Source organism: Doryrhamphus excisus, chromosome 16 (genome assembly GCF_030265055.1).
Source record: "Doryrhamphus excisus isolate RoL2022-K1 chromosome 16, RoL_Dexc_1.0, whole genome shotgun sequence".
NCBI classification, from domain to species: Eukaryota; Metazoa; Chordata; class Actinopteri; order Syngnathiformes; family Syngnathidae; genus Doryrhamphus; species Doryrhamphus excisus.
This window is the reverse complement of record NC_080481.1, coordinates 15,843,209-15,859,349: the sequence shown is the minus strand read 5'-3', so window position 1 is coordinate 15,859,349 and position 16,141 is coordinate 15,843,209. Positions and strand designations below refer to the sequence as shown.

Sequence of the window (16,141 nt, the reverse complement as noted above, 5' to 3'; positions counted from 1 at the left end):
GGGGGGTGGGGGGTGGGGAGAGGGTAGCTCTCTGCTCCCTTGTGATTGGTCAATAATTCCGAAGCGTCATGTGACGTTACTACGCTTGTGACGCAGTCCCCGGCTGTTCCTCCTGGGCGTCTTCCTCCCCCTGAGCTGTTCAGATGAAACGTCTCCACCCCCTCCGCCCCTCTGATCCTCTTATCAGCGAGTAAGCGGCCAAGATGGATGTCGTAAACCAGGTAAGGCTTTCACAGCAAATCATATAATTTATTATTTTGTATCGTTTACAGATGAGCGGATTTATTTCATTTAATGCTCCATTTTGACGTTCTTTATTATAGATTTTTTTTAGTCATATCGACACACGAATGTTTCAATGAAAAGATATCAGTTCAAGCAAGCGTCGGGGATGCTTGCTTTAGCAATGGTGCGTTTTATTCCACTATGTAAAAAAAATTAAAAATCACACGACAGCGCGATGCAAATGAGATTATTTTCTCGTGTGATGCTGCAGTACAGGACATGATGGAGGAGCGGCCCGACGACTCTTTGCGAATGTGTGAAGGATGCCCAGAGATTAACCGCAGCCATGACTATTAGCATGGCGTTCATAGGATATCATTTGCTAACATTGGATGGAAATGATGAACCACAGATTTCTCACGACTCAATTAGCCTGCTGTTGCTACGACAACAAGCAGGATTCATTTTCCGTGGAGGCCCCTTGCGTGGTGCTGCATATATACCCGCAGTACAGGCCCCTCTGAATAAGCAGCATTTCCACAGCCACTGACGGCTGTTTTTATTAATACAGATAATTTTCCGAAGTGATATCTGTCATCCATCACGATTCCCACTGTGTCGTGCTTCGTGGATGTGATCGCCATGGTGTGACCCCCTCCTCAGCCACGGACGGAGAAATAGCCATGATTGCTTGCTTCTTCTCTGCGCGGCCATTTATTGACGCTGCGCCTATTCTGCGGTGTCGCATTCACCTGCGCACAAATGCAACTACCCCCCCACCCCCCATCCGCCTATATAAATATGACATATATTGCGTGCTGAATATTTAGCATGTTTGTAAACACATGCTACAGATGGCTGCTGTTAATCAGCTTTGTGTATGTGTCTCTCACACACAAACATTTTTTTTTTACCATCCATCTATACATGCTGGAGCCTATCCCAGCATGCGGGAAGCAGAGTAGACCTTGGACCGGTCGCCAGCCAATCACAGGGCACTTATAGATAAACATTCCCACTCCTATTCATACCTATGGATAATTTAGTGTACATTATGTGCCCTATGATTGACTGGGGACCGGTGCCGGGGTGTACACCGCCTCTTGCAAAACGGCGGCTGGGATAGGCTCCAGCATACCCCCGCGACCACAGTGAACATGATTAGTATAGAAGATACAATACAATAATAATAATAATGTGATCCTGAAGTAATTGGGTTCTTCTTTTATTATTGAAGGTGGAATCATTTTTCAATGTGACAATTTCTGATTTTTTTTAATTTTTTTATATATGTGTGTGTTTAACAGTTGGTGGCCCAAGGACAGTTCACAATAATCAAGCAGCCATTGGGATTTATAAAAGTCCTCCAATGGGTAAGTCCTGTCTAATATCATTTAATTGAGATGTGAAGCATTCATGGAAAATGGGTTGCACTACTTGGTTGCAGCACAACCAGCAGTGGCGCTGTTGAGTCATTGTTAAGTGGTTTGTCTATTGAACATGCATTTAGAGAATGAATGAATGAATGAATGAATGATTCTGAGACAAGGCTGGCATTGAAAACAGCACTTCATAGTATTCATTGAGATTTTCCCATCACATTAAAAATAAGGAAATAATAAGGAAATGTTGCAAAGGTGACCACTGTACCTTTGAGGCAGACTTGTGTCTTTCTACCATGCAGGCCATCCAATGAGGAACATAGCATAGTGCAGTGTTTTTCAACTTTCTTTGAGCCACGGCACGTTTTTTTTTTACGTTGGAAAAATTTTGCGGCACGCCAATAACCAACATTATTTGCTTCCTTCAGTTTTTTCCCGATTACGGACTCGCCACAGCAGACCCTTTTGATCCGCATACTAATTTAACTAACAATGTTACAACATGTCACCACTACCTCTCACGTGCATCACTAAGTTTATTAGAGGAACGAGGCAATCAGCTACGTGTTGCCACACGGACGAATATTACATTGCTCTGCCAGTCTTTACACCAGGGGTCTCAAACTCAATTTACTTGGGGGCCACTGGAGCTAGGGTCTGGGCGAGACTGGGCTGCATCAGGTTTTCCAAAAAAAAACAAAAAAATGAATAAACTTTGCTTTGATTTTTTTTTTTTCGATTTTATTATTCTACACAAAATGAGATGAAAAATAAATAAACAAATCAAGAATAAAGAAAATCAATCAGTAATAAATAAATAAATATAATAATAATAATAAAACGGCAAATAATAAAAACTTAAGAAACCACATATAGTTGGTGGGTAGACAAATTATTTTTTTCAGATTAAAATGAACAAAGCATTATTAGAGCCCTGTAGACATGACAAAACACGACTATAGTCACATTTATACTCTTTTTATTTACAACATATTGCGCAACTGCAGGGTCTTGAGACACATGCTAACTCGCAAACTAGAGGGCTAGCGACCTAAACGGTAGCCTTCAAGTTATTTCCTTAAAATTTAAATAGCCAAAAACTTACCACTTCCACACGGATAGGGAGGATAACTATTAACAGTTATTTAACCTTTAACATGAACATTAATCAAACGTAATAATTTTTTCTGGGTACATGATACCATACAGCATCCATATCAAACTTGCGCGGGGCCGCACTAACATTAAACTTTCATATCAAGGCGGGGGCCTCAAAATAGTGTCCTGCGTACCACATTTGGCCCGCAGGCTGCATGTTTGAGACCCGCGACAATGAAATAATATTTGCAGAAAATTATTAATACATGTTAATTAAAAAAAGTGACATTGAATAATTCCTCGTGGCACAGTTGTTGAAAATCACTGGCATAGTGTCTTCTCAGAGGACACGACCTCTGTGTTATAGTGCACTTCATTTCATTTCCTGTGTCGCTTGTGCACCACATGAAGTAGTAAACTACAGCGTTGACTTCTCTGAGGATATTGCACGTAGGTGAAGGAAGCCATTTTTATTCTTAAGGGGGACAATTAACAAGCACAGCTGTGGTTGTGCGGCGTCCTTCACAAGGTGTTAGTGAAATCCACATGTCAAAGGTTGTGTTTTCGCCTCTCCGGATGCATCGGCTTGAACAGCAGCACGCTCACGGAAGAGCCTTCAGGGTTGAAAGTGGATGTTTGTTTGCAAGTGGGGCATCACACAGACAGTGAATATCAAAGCTAAGATTGGCATCAATTAGATTTTCTGTTTACAATCGAACAAAATGTCATTATTTTCGCTCTACAAGTACAAGAAATGAAAATAATATCCTTAAAAATGCAGCGAAACAATCTAAAAATATACAAAGGTTAGATTTACCCAAATTAGAAATAGAAACGCATCTTCTAATTGATGATTGAAGATGTGCACACAACCCTTGTGGTGCTGACAGAGTCCCGCACTTTATTAGGCTCTGCAGCTTCACAGTCTGAGGCACGAGTGCTCTGCATGACTCCGTAGTCCTTCCCTGGAGCTGTGCGAGTGTGCCAGCAGCTCAGCGCTGCCTCCCCGGGTCACTTGGAGCCAAGCACCAATCAGAATCCTCACACAGGAGCCAGGGTGCATGAATCATGTGTCAGACCAGAGGAGGAGCTGCTGCTCTTTGTGGATTAATATGGGCATGCATAAGCAGCACTGTACAGTGTCTTTTGAACGGTAGGGAAAAAAACCAGACCCCCGTCTTGGGTGGCTTTTTATTTTACAGTTCTATTATCGCAAGATATTATATGTTTTGATATAAAATAAATACAAAGCAGTAGTTTACATTAGTGTAAAAATGTATTGGATAAAATGTAGCCTGAGGTTGTCGCCATTTAAGTGTGAAAATGCTACTTTTGCACACATGCTTCTCAAGGCAGTTCTGTGCAACAGCATCCTGTATGTGTGACTCATGTAGCGTTGCCCACCTACCCACCCTCTTCCTGTCTCCGGAGGGGGGAATTGTGCTGACAAAGCAGTGGTTTGACGGATGTAAGAAGACATTGAGTTCCCAAATAAAGCTGATGTGAAGCTCGACGACACACTTTGTTTTATGGCGGGTTTCAAACTGATTTTACACTGACCTAGCAAGCATTTAAAGGGGCGGTTATCTGTGGCTTTCTAGTTATTCCTTTGCTTTGTTGTTATTTTCGTTTGCTGCACCTGAGCCTACTTAAATTTTAAATTAATCTTGAATGGTATACGTGTGATGCAAATTGTTATGCTACAAGACCACCCGCAAATGGCAAAAAAAAAAGTGTCAAATTTTCTCCTCCCCCTCCAAACCCTTCTGCTAGCTTAACTTTGACTTTCTGCTTTGATTTCGGATCAACAATTTCAATAAAAGTGATTAGATTTGACTCAGCACCAGAACCCTCCCTGTCTGGTTTCAGTTGCCATTGTTATCCTCACGAGGGTTGCGACTTATATTTTGTACCAAAAATGTACTCAACCGAACCGTGAATTTTTTGTTGCACCTCTACACCTACTGTGTGTGTATCAAGATACACACACACACACACACACACACACACACACAAAATAGGGGCCTCAAAGTTAATATATTGTTTCAGAGCACAGAAACAGAGACGCAATCATGGTTGACTTGCTAACCTGACGACCAGGCTAAAGGCTAGACGAGGGGGTCGGCAACCTTTCCTATCAAAAGAGCCATTTTACCTCCTTGCTCACTAAAGGAAAATAGACTGGAGCCGAAAAACATAATTCAAAAACAATATCTTATAAACTTTATACCGATGTATAAAGTTCATACCTGATGCCTGAAGAAGGGATATCAAAGTTCAGAGGAGAAAAAGCGGAATTGATGGAGTACTCTTGCTAGTGTCGGATCTTGCTAATATAAAAGATAAATGTACATAAATATGTGTGTAAATTAAACATGAACTTTGTTCACATTTGTTGACAAACATGTTTACTCTGGCCCCTACAAGTTCATGTGTTAAATACTTGAGCATTGCAAAGGGAGCCACAACAAAGAGGCTGAAGTGCCACATGCGGCTCTGGAGCCATGGGTTGCTGACCCCTGGGCTAGCCTGTGACTCTGATTCCATCTGTTCATCCATTATCTTACATTATCATTCATAAGTAGTGATCACATTTTACACTTGAAATTGCTCGGTGACCGAGCGGTTAGCATACAGGCCACAAAGCTAGGAGACCCGGGTTCAATTCCCTGCACGGGCATCTCTGTGTGAGGTTTGCATGTTCTCCCTGTGCATGCGTGGGTTTTCTCCGGGTACTCCGGTTTCCACCCACATTCCAAAAACATGCTAGGTTAATTGGCCACTCCAAATTGTCCATAGGTATGAATGTGAGTGTGAATGGTTGTTTGTCTATATGTGCCCTGTGATTGGCTGGTGACCAGTTCGGGGTGTACCCTGCCTCTCGCCCGAAGTCAGCTGGGATAGGCTCCAGCATACCCCCTGCGACCCTAATGAGGATAATCGGCATGTATGGATAATTGAATAATTGCATGCACGACTGAAAACAGACCTGTTTTCTGGTAGGTAAAAACAAAAACTGAAAGTTTCAAATTGAAGGAAAAGTTTTTAAAATTATAATTTTTGTTCTTCTGCGCTGTGATACTTAGATTAACTTTTTGTTTCACGCTATTTGCACTGTGGTAAGTTTTTGTCAATTTAGGAGTAACTGCTGGATGCACAGTTGCGCTTGCCAAATCGTTCCCCTGTCCCGCCGCAGAATGTCAACTTCGGCTCTGATTCGCGGTTCAATATCATCAAGGTCATGTGATGGTGTCACATACACTTTTGTTTGTGTCCAGCGATGTCAAATCAGGCGATCAGCCCCAGACTATCACACTACCACCACCATATTTTACTATTGGTGATAGTCTGAAAAGAAAAAGCGTTCTTTTTACACCAGATGAGACCACAGGGTATTGGACCACAGGTCCTGGGGATCATCTAGATGATTTCTGGCAAAATTGAAATGAGCCTTAATGTTCTTTTTCTTCAGCAGTGTCTTCCTTATGGTGGAGTTATTAATTGAGGCAAGCGAGGCCTCATTAATGTTGTGCACTAATTGACTACAACCAGCAGAGGCCGTGTGCTCATTCTCAGCTACGTTGTGACATGATGTCCACCATGGAGAGCATTATTCTGCTCAGTAGAACACAAGCCTTATTGATTTTTGTCTGTGATTGACTTCCATTTTTGCAAAAAGGAAGCTAAAGTGTGATAAAAGCAGTAGCAGGCAGATGGTTTGGGTTTGAGTCTTGGGGAGTAGGAGGGCGACTGCGTGTCTTCTCACCACAGTAGAGCTGACACCCGTCCAGCATGCCAGCACGGATAGAAACCAGCCTCCTCGCTGTGTGTGGTGCTGCCAGTAGCGTTACCATGGCACCAAACACCATCGCTTCTCTCATCCTGGCGCCCTCCTCCATCACTCCTCCTTGCACTCATTCATCACCATAAACGTTAAGCTCTTGGATTGCTGCCTTTTTACGTTCAACTTCACCCGCTATGACTCTCGCCATTACTGTAACAAGGTTGAACTGCTCGACGTAATATCACATCATGGCGATCCCATCCACTCGTGCATAACATAACCTTACTCTGCCACGATAGATTTAAAGTATTACATGTTGCAGTCATAATCTTTTTGTGTTGTTCCGTGAGGGTTTTTTTTTATTATCTCAGAGGTCGGTTTCTGCTGTTTTTAAAAGGTCTAATTCATAAAGCTCTGATAAAAAAGCCTTTAAATTACTTTCAGATTCAGAAGAACAACCAGGTTTAGAGACAGCTACTTGCCCCTGGCCATCAGACTGCTCAATGCCAAATAAGCCCCTCTACCGGCCCACACGCATAACCAAAACTTTAAATTATTGTTATTTAGTCTAAATTATTTAAATTATTTGTACAAATTACAGTTTATGCTGTACATTGTTCATATTTGATGTAATCTATTTATTCTCTACATTATTATTTATTATTCTAAATTATTTAAATTATTTGTACAAATTACAGTTCACGCTGTACATTGTTGTTCATATTTGATGTAATCTATTTATTCTCTACATTATTTATTATTTATTATTTATTATTTATTATTTATTATTTATTATTTATTATTTATTATTTATTATTTATTATTTATTATTTATTATTTATTATTTATTATTTATTATTTATTATTTATTATTTATTATTTATTATTTATTACTACACGGGCGCCAGGCAACGACATTTAAATTATTTGTACAAATGACAGTTTACGCTGTACATCGTTCATATTTGATGTAATATATTTATTCTCCACATTATTATTTATTATTTATTATTTATTCACTGCATCAAAGATGTGCTTTCTGCGGTCTTGCAATAAATAAATGAACGTCTGAAGTTGTTGCTGAAAAATGATGCATTTATCCACCACATCATTTTGGACAACAGACATTATATTTTTTATGGTTTTCAAGTTCCTAGTATACCTAAGAAATTCATTATCTCTCCAACAACAGCCCACTTTGAAATGGGAGGAAACAACTGCTTAAAGTGACCCCGGATATTGTTATGTTGTGTTTTGTGTGTGTGTGTGTGTGTTGTGTGTGTGTTGTGGCTGGTTTTATTGTTGAGTATTTGGTGACAGATGGTAGAGCACCTCAGTCAGATTAATAGCTGGATTTTCCATCCAATCGGATCTGGCTTGCGGTGTAGAGAGGCTGTGGTAAAAATAGTCAGCCTCATAATCTCTTATGTGTGTGTTTGTGTGTGTGTTTGTGTATGAGTGCATCTTCATGCATGTCCCTTTTTGACACATAATGCTAATCTGTATAAACGTAAAATACACTGTAACTGAAGTCATTAAAAAAAAAGCACAAAAGCAAAATATGTGGACTATAGCGGTAACCATGACAACAGTCATGCAAAGTGGCAATCGCGCTGCATTTATTAGCAGGTTGCCATAGTTTGGTGGCGCTTCGGGTCTGCTCCATGCTATGGAGAACGATCTGGCGAAAAAGTAGTCTAACCGTGAGAAAAAATATTAATGTGGTTTTCCTTTCCCGCTTTCTCTTGCAGATCTTTGCGATCTTTGCCTTCTCAACATGCGGCAGTTACTCCGGCATGTTCAAGATGAGCGTGGAGTGTAAAAACCGGTCAGAGAGTGACCTCGGCATCGAAGTAGAATTTGAATATCCATTCAGGTATGGTATTTTTTTTTTATTCTTGTGATTTTGCAAATAAGACCCGAGTTCAATTCCATCTCTGTGTGGAGTTTGCATGTTCTCACCGTGCATGCGTGGGTTTTCTCCGGGTACTCCGGTTTCCTCCCACATTCCAAAAACATGCTAGGTTAATTGGCCACTCCAAATTGTCCATAGGTATGAATGTGACACAACACAGAAGCACTTGGGAGTGTGACCAACCACAGCGTAGTGGGGCGTGTTTGAAATCCAAAAAGTACTGCTGGAATAGGTGCTAATTCTGGAAGATCTAGAAAGCTTTCTGTTCTGGTTATTGTGTGTAGCTGCTCTATAGGAGTCCACAACTCAATACAAAGGAACGAAAAATGAGCATAATAAGTCCCCTTTAGGCTGCAAGGCGCACGGGTGGTTAGCGCGCAGGTCTCACAGCTAGGAGACCCGAGTTCAATTCCACCTTCGGCCATCTCTGTGTGGAGTTTGCATGTTCTCCCCGTGCATGCGTGGGTTTTCTCCGGGTACTCCGGTTTCCTCCCACATTCCAAAAACATGCTAGGTTAATTAGCGACTCCAAATTGTCCATAGGTATGAATGTGAGTGTGAATGGTTGTTTGTCTATATGTGCCCTGTGATTGGCTGGCGACCAGTCCAGGGTGTCCCCCGCCTCTCGCCTGAAGACAGCTGGGATAGGCCCCAGCACCCCCCACGACCCTTGTGAGGATCAATGGTAGAAAATGAATGAAAATCCCTGTCCCTCGCGCCCACCCCTCCGGGTGGCAACCACTCCCCTATCAATGGTTCCGGGGTGAATTATGTACCGGTAACCAAGTACTAAAACCTGCAATAAAAAGCTGTTGTTCCAGCAATCGAGTCTGGTGTGTGTGTCTCATCGAATATTTCAGTAACTTTACTGATACCTAGTGACCAATGTAAAGTACTGTATATTATTTATATATTTGAATGTGTGTTCTGAATGCCTTATCTATAGTATGCAAAGTAATAATAATAAGCCATGAAACAGCATGAATATTACTTTTTTTTTTTGTCCCGTCCAGCCATTGGGGCAGATAGTATTGTTTATCTAAATGCCCTTACATGCTAAACAGATTTGCTCTGTGTCAGGAAAAGTGTAAGCTACAACTTTATTTACAAATTTTATTTGCCGTTATTTGATGTTTTTGTTATATATTATATTATTATACATATATTACATTTTTGAAAAACTGATGAAGTGATTTGAACCGCAAAGTTGCATGGGGCTAATGTATTTATATTCAGTTTCTTCCATTCTTATGTGCTTGTCTGTTGCCGAGTGCAGCTTAGCATGAAGCTTAGAGAAAAAAACAATGGATTGTTGACTGCCGGAGAAAATCCCTCAACCTTGCAGGCTTATTTTGTTTACTTTAACCACAGTATCGTTGCTGGTAATATTCATATTTTGTGGCATAAATCTCCTCAAACAATGTGCTATGTTTTTTTTATTGAATTTATTAACTTAGCAAAGAAAGATACTGAGGGACGTTTGAGGATAACGGGCTTCCCCGTAATAAGAAATAATCTTACGCAACTTGCTATTTGTGTCTTCACCCAGGCTCCATCAGGTTTACTTTGATGCCCCCACCTGTAAGGGAGGGAACCCCGAGCGTCTATTCCTGGTCGGCGACTACTCCTCCTCGGCGGAGTTCTTTGTCACCATCGGTGTCTTTTCCTTCCTCTACTCCATGGCAGCCCTCTCTGTGTACTGTTTCATCTTGGAGAAGTACCGCGAAAACAACAAAGGCGCCCAGATTGTGAGTCTTCCTGCTGCCGAGCGACGTCTCAGAAGGCATAGTCTCATCTTAAACATGATCTCGATTGATTGGCAGGACTTTGTAGTGACCGCAGTGTTCGCCTTCATGTGGCTGGTGTCATCGTGTGCGTGGGCCAAAGGTCTGTCCGACGTCAAGACGGCCACTGATCCGGAGAGCGTCATCACGCTCATCACGGCATGTGACGAACGCGAGAATCGCTGCCGTGAGGTCTACGACCCCAAAGTATCTGGCCTCAACACCTCTGTGGTAGGTTCAGTGGGTCATCTTCTGGTTTTCACTTGTGCAAGTAATTCCTATGATGACCATCTTCTTTCAAATATGCATTTTATATTCACTACAGAAATATAGTAGCATGGTTGTGCTGCATTTCCACTCCTCCGCAGGCTTTCGGCTTCTGCAACCTGATCCTGTGGATAGGAAACCTGTGGTTCGTCTTCAAGGAGACAGGCTGGATGGCCGCCTTCGCCGGTACATACATGCCATCGCAGGAAAAGCAGCCCGCTCCCGATTCCTTTGCGCAGGGTGGCTACGGTCAGCAGGACCCGTATGCCGGCTCCCAGGGAGGCTACCAGCCAGAATACGGCCAGCAGGGAGGCTACAATGAGGATGGAGGCTACAGCCAGGGCTATGAACAGCAGCCCACTTCCTACTCCAATCAAATGTGAGCCTGTGCGGTGACAACACAGCTGCAGGAGGGTGAGTGACAACAGAGAGGGATCATCACGTCATTGTGCTGTGGGACATCGCTCAAAACGGCAGTTTATGGAATTGGATGGAGAGTCTGTCCACACTCCACTCCACTGAAATATACTCTTAATCTTATATTTATCTTATAGATCTTATATATCTATAATCTTATATTTAATGAATGATTATTTAAAGAGACAGTACGCTTTGAATTTGAGGTAGTGTAAAATAACACAGTGTGCTAGCACAATCAACATTTGAACATGAAACACATTCAACAAATGCACTAGCTCTATGCTAATTTACATTGAAAATCCCATAGAGGCGCTAGCAATTAGCGGATGAAGAGTCCCTCCACACTCCACTCCACTCAAATGTCTGAAATACTCTATCTTATATTTAATGAATGATTATTTAAAGAGACAGTACGCTTTGAATTTGAGGTAGTGTAAAATAACACAATGTGCTAGCACAATGAACATTTCATGTATAACACACAAACTCTCTCTACTTGCTAGCTCCGCTGACAAATAACAGGTTCACAACTAACTTTAGTACCATTTTTTCAGAGCCTTTACAGTATAAAACTGAATATACAGAAATAAAATGTCAGTGACATTCAATATAAATGAAACACATTCAACAAATGCATTCGCTCTATGCTAATTTACATTGGAAATCCCATAGAGGCGCTAGCGATTAGCGGATGAAGAGTCACACTCCACTCCATCTTATATTTAATGAATGATTATTTAAAGAGACAGTACGCTTTGAATTTGAGGTAGTGTAAAATAACACAGAGTGCTAGCACAATGAACATTTCATGTATAACACTTTTTTAGCCCCAAACTCTCTCCACTTGCTAGCTCCGCTGACAAATAACAGGTTCACAACTAACTTTAGTACCATTTTTTCAGAGCCTTTACAGTATAAAACTGAACATACAGAAATAAAATGTCAGTGACATTCAATATAAATGAAACACATTCAACAAATGCATTCGCTCTATGCTAATTTACATTGGAAATCCCATAGAGGCGCTAGCGATTAGCGGATGAAGAGTCACACTCCACTCCATCTTATATTTAATGAATGATTATTTAAAGAGACAGTACGCTTTGAATTTGAGGTAGTGTAAAATAACACAGAGTGCTAGCACAATGAACATTTCATGTATAACACTTTTTTAGCCCCAAACTCTCTCCACTTGCTAGCTCCGTTGACAAATAACAGGTTCACAACTAACTTTAGTACCATTTTTTCAGAGCCTTTACAGTATAAAACTGAATATACAGAAATAAAATGTCAGTGACATTCAATATAAATGAAACACACTCAACAAATGCACTAGCTCTATGCTAATTTACATTGAGAATCCCATAGAGGCGCTAGCGATTAGCGGATGAAGAGTCTCTCCACACTCCACTCCTCTCAAATATCTGAAATACTCTATCTTATATTTAATGAATGATTATTTAAAGAGACAGTACAGTTTGAATTTGAGGTAGTGTAAAATAACACAGAGTGCTAGCACAATCAACATTTCATGTATAACACTTTTTTAGCCACAAACTCTCCACTTGCTAGCTCCGCTGACAAATAACAGGTTCACAACTAACTTTAGTACCATTTTTCAGAGCCTTTACAGTATAAAACTGAATATACAGAAATAAAATGTCAGTGACATTCAATATAAATGAAACACATTCAACAAATGCACTAGCTCTATGCTAATTTACATTGAGAATCCCATAGAGGCGCTAGCGATTAGCGGATTAAGCGTCACACTCCACTCCATCTTATATTTAATAAATGATTATTTAAAGAGACATGAATTTGAGGTAGTGTAAAATAACACAGTATAACACCTTTTTTTTAGCCACAAACTCTCTCCACTTGCTAGCTCCGCTGACAAATAACAGGTTCACAACTAAGTTTAGTACCATTTTTTCAGAGCCTTTACAGCATAAAACTTAATATACAGAAATAAAATGTCCATGACATTCAATATAAATGAAACACATTCAACAAATGCACTAGCTCTATGCTAATTTACATTGAAAATCCCATAGAGGCGCTAGCGATTAGCGGATGAAGAGTCACACTCCACTCCATCTTATATTTAATGAATGATTATTTAAAGAGACAGTACAGTTTGAATTTGAGGTAGTGTAAAATAACACAGTGTGCTAGCACAATCAACATTTCATGTATAACACTTTTTTAGCCCCAAACTCTCTCCACTTGCTAGCTCCGCTGACAAATAACAGGTTCACAACTAACTTTAGTACCATTTTTTCAGAGCCTTTACAGTATAAAACTGAACATACAGTAATAAAATGTCAGTGACATTCAATATAAATGAAACACATTCAAAAAATGCACTAGCTCTTTGCTAATTTACATTGAAAATCCCATAGAGGCGCTAGCGATTAGCGGATGAAGAGTCTCTCCACACTCCACTCCTCTCAAATATCTGAAATACTCTATTTTATATTTAATGAATGATTATTTAAAGAGACAGTACGCTTTGAATGCACTGTTATATCTGAGGTAGTGTAATGTCTTTTCCATGTAACATTACTGTTGCCTAGTGACCACAATACTACATATGACTTGTCTTGTTTTGGACTAATAATAGTCCCAATAATAATTGGCCATAGTCAACCAATAAACAGCGACCATACAGTGAAAATACCTTTCAGAATAAAAGTGTAAGATTAAGACCCGTGGACCCCTTGAGAATAACGGCTCTAATTGGATCCAATTCAATATTATATTCGATATTGCATTGATAAGGTTAATTAATTCCTCTGCAATCATTTCTTTGACCCAAAACAGTACAATAAAATGCAACCACCTCCCCCTCCTTGCGGTAAAAAGAGTTTGACCTTGAATGTGACCTCAGTGATTCACTTACTCTTCATAACATGTGGGAAGTCAAAACAAACCACAGACATTCAAAAGCTAGAATCAACATCGTAACACATAATATCCGTTTCAGTCAATTACCAGCTATTAAAAAAAGGGGAAAAAGTCACATTTTTTCTATTCATATTTGCATATTCATGAGCAGTAGTTTCTTACCTCTGACTTCTTGTTTTTTTCTCCTCCCTCATTTCCAATATTAGTGCGACAATATCAAAGTTACACAGTTGACCTGACAAATGAAAAAATACATAATTCTGTTTCATAACAGATCATAAAACATTTAACGGTTGTTTGCGATTGATAGCCTGTGATCATAAATGCGCTCCCGTCTGCCCCTTATCTGCTTTCTGTATACTTCACAGATGATTTATGCGTGTTCTTTCATCCTCTTCCTCCCAGGGTGACCTTGTGATTCCGGCGCTCAACCACCGCCTGCATTTCTGCACTCGTCTGTTAGTCTGTTTGTGTACTTGTGAGTTTGGCAAGTGGCGGGAGGGAAGGTAGGGGACACGGTGGACCGGGCGTTGGGGGTTGGGTGGGTGGAGGGGGGGCTAAATGGGAGTGGGATCTTTGCTGTAATATGATGTTTATTCTCGTGATGTATTTAACTGTAGAAGACAACAGAGGATTGTCTGTTTGGTTATACGAGAAAAACTTGAATACAAATACCAAAACATACATTGACGAACATTTAAGAGAAATCTTGTAATGGAAAAAGACTTACATTTATTGAGGCGGGGGGGGGGGGGGGGGGGGTGGAACAAAACATTGTAGTAATATTTAACTTGAGAGAATGTATTGTCTGTGCTGTGTAAATATCGACATGCTAATATATACAGTATGATTCTATGTACTCGGTTGAATAATTGTGCACTCCATATGAGTTGTTATACAACAAATGTTGAGCACAGAGTTATTCAATTGGATTTACTTTGGTTCTGTCTCAGAGCACATAGTTTGGCCTTTGCCCTAGAACTCCTCTCCCAATCACACCAATGTCTTTTTTTTTTTTTATTTATTCATCGCAACAAGTCTATTTTATTGTTATTTTTTGATGTGCTCAGCATTAGCAACAGGAGTGAGAGCCAGGGGGAAAGGCTAATTATATTAAAAAGAATATGAAAGAGAAAGATGTGTATAAAAGGTGATATATATAGCAATAGCAGTAAGTGGTTTCAACTTTATTTGTCTTTGTGGGTGTTTTTTTTTTTTTTTTTTCCATCATTGTCAAGAAAATGTGCAAAATATTCCTGACCCTCCAGTTGAAGATGACTTTAGTGAGCTTGATTATATTTCCTGTGCTGTTATACACAAACTGCTGTTGTGTGCTTTGAACGTTATTAATCAGGGCGGTGAGTGTCCATTTTAGAAGTGCGTGTTTATTTGTGGGTATCGGCCAGGTTTTGTCAGTGAATCTTGTCCTGTTTCCGTGGTTCAGAAAGTTGTAAGACACAGTCATATACAGTAGTCCCCCCCCCCACCCCCACACTCCTTACATAAACTTGAACTATGACTACGTTTAAGACCTTGTCCCTGGTAAACGTTTGAAAGCAGTCTGAACAAAAAAATGCCAGCTGCATCTTAAATCCTTCTTTCTTGCTTTCTACTGCATGCATCTTCTTCCTCAAGTATCCCTTTAACATATTTAAGAAGCTTCGGGATGGTGACAAAACTCCATAGGTGAAAAACAACAGCATGTTAAGATCCATCTAAAGCACAATTTAGGCAATAAATACTCCGGATAATGCACCCACCCCTGACAGTTGTGTTGGAAAATGGTCAGAGATGTGTTATCGTTTGTAGTTTTGCTTCCACAGACAGCATCTGAATTAACTCTTGTCCATTTCCGGTATTTTTGGTACAACGCTCAGCCTTGGATTCACTCTTCGGTTCGTCCTTTTTCTCCCATCCCCATACACAATTTTATTCTCTCTGTAGCTCTTATAAATATGCTGAAATGAAATATACTCTGTTGTTAGTGGTGAATGACGTCTTGTGATACTCTACACCTTTGGATAGTGCTGTGTTTATTGTGTATGATGTATACATATTAGTATTTATGATAATGATAAGACAGAGAAGAAAAATATCCAAGACTCCAGAATTCTGCTGTATTCTTACTGTATGGGCTCCATGTGAAACAAAAATGAAATAAACTTGAAATTATTCTGTTGAAGGTTAAAACGCGTGCTTCTGTTCAAATTGGTGGGTATATTTTGTTCTTTGGATTTTATTTTCTGTATTAAATGTGAATGAGTATGTGAGGAGCTGCGATGCGTACATTTTGGTGTGGAGTCATCCACAAATATTTATCTGTTTTTTATGCCTCTGATCATCTCTATGGAGCCTA

The 16,141-nt window shown here is 40.2% G+C and overlaps 1 protein-coding gene across 1 annotated transcript; it reads left to right on the top strand.

Annotated features, from left to right (window-relative positions):
• Positions 1-118: 118 nt before the first annotated feature.
• sypb (synaptophysin b) lies at positions 119-14,547 on the top strand. The gene is made up of 7 exons (XM_058051009.1): positions 119-221; positions 1,533-1,598; positions 8,241-8,365; positions 9,954-10,152; positions 10,228-10,419; positions 10,557-10,869; positions 14,191-14,547. Exons 1-6 carry the CDS (start codon positions 204-206, stop codon positions 10,836-10,838), a joined length of 882 nt encoding a protein of 293 aa, XP_057906992.1. The 5' UTR covers positions 119-203; the 3' UTR covers positions 10,839-10,869; positions 14,191-14,547.
• The last annotated feature ends 1,594 nt before the right edge of the window (positions 14,548-16,141 follow it).

Bases quoted from the DNA above. Each gene is read 5' to 3' on its own strand.
- sypb (XM_058051009.1), top strand. The intron at 8,366-9,953 runs GTATGGTATTTT...GTCTTCACCCAG, and splicing joins GAATTTGAATATCCATTCAG to GCTCCATCAGGTTTACTTTG. The intron at 10,153-10,227 runs GTGAGTCTTCCT...ATTGATTGGCAG, and splicing joins ACAACAAAGGCGCCCAGATT to GACTTTGTAGTGACCGCAGT.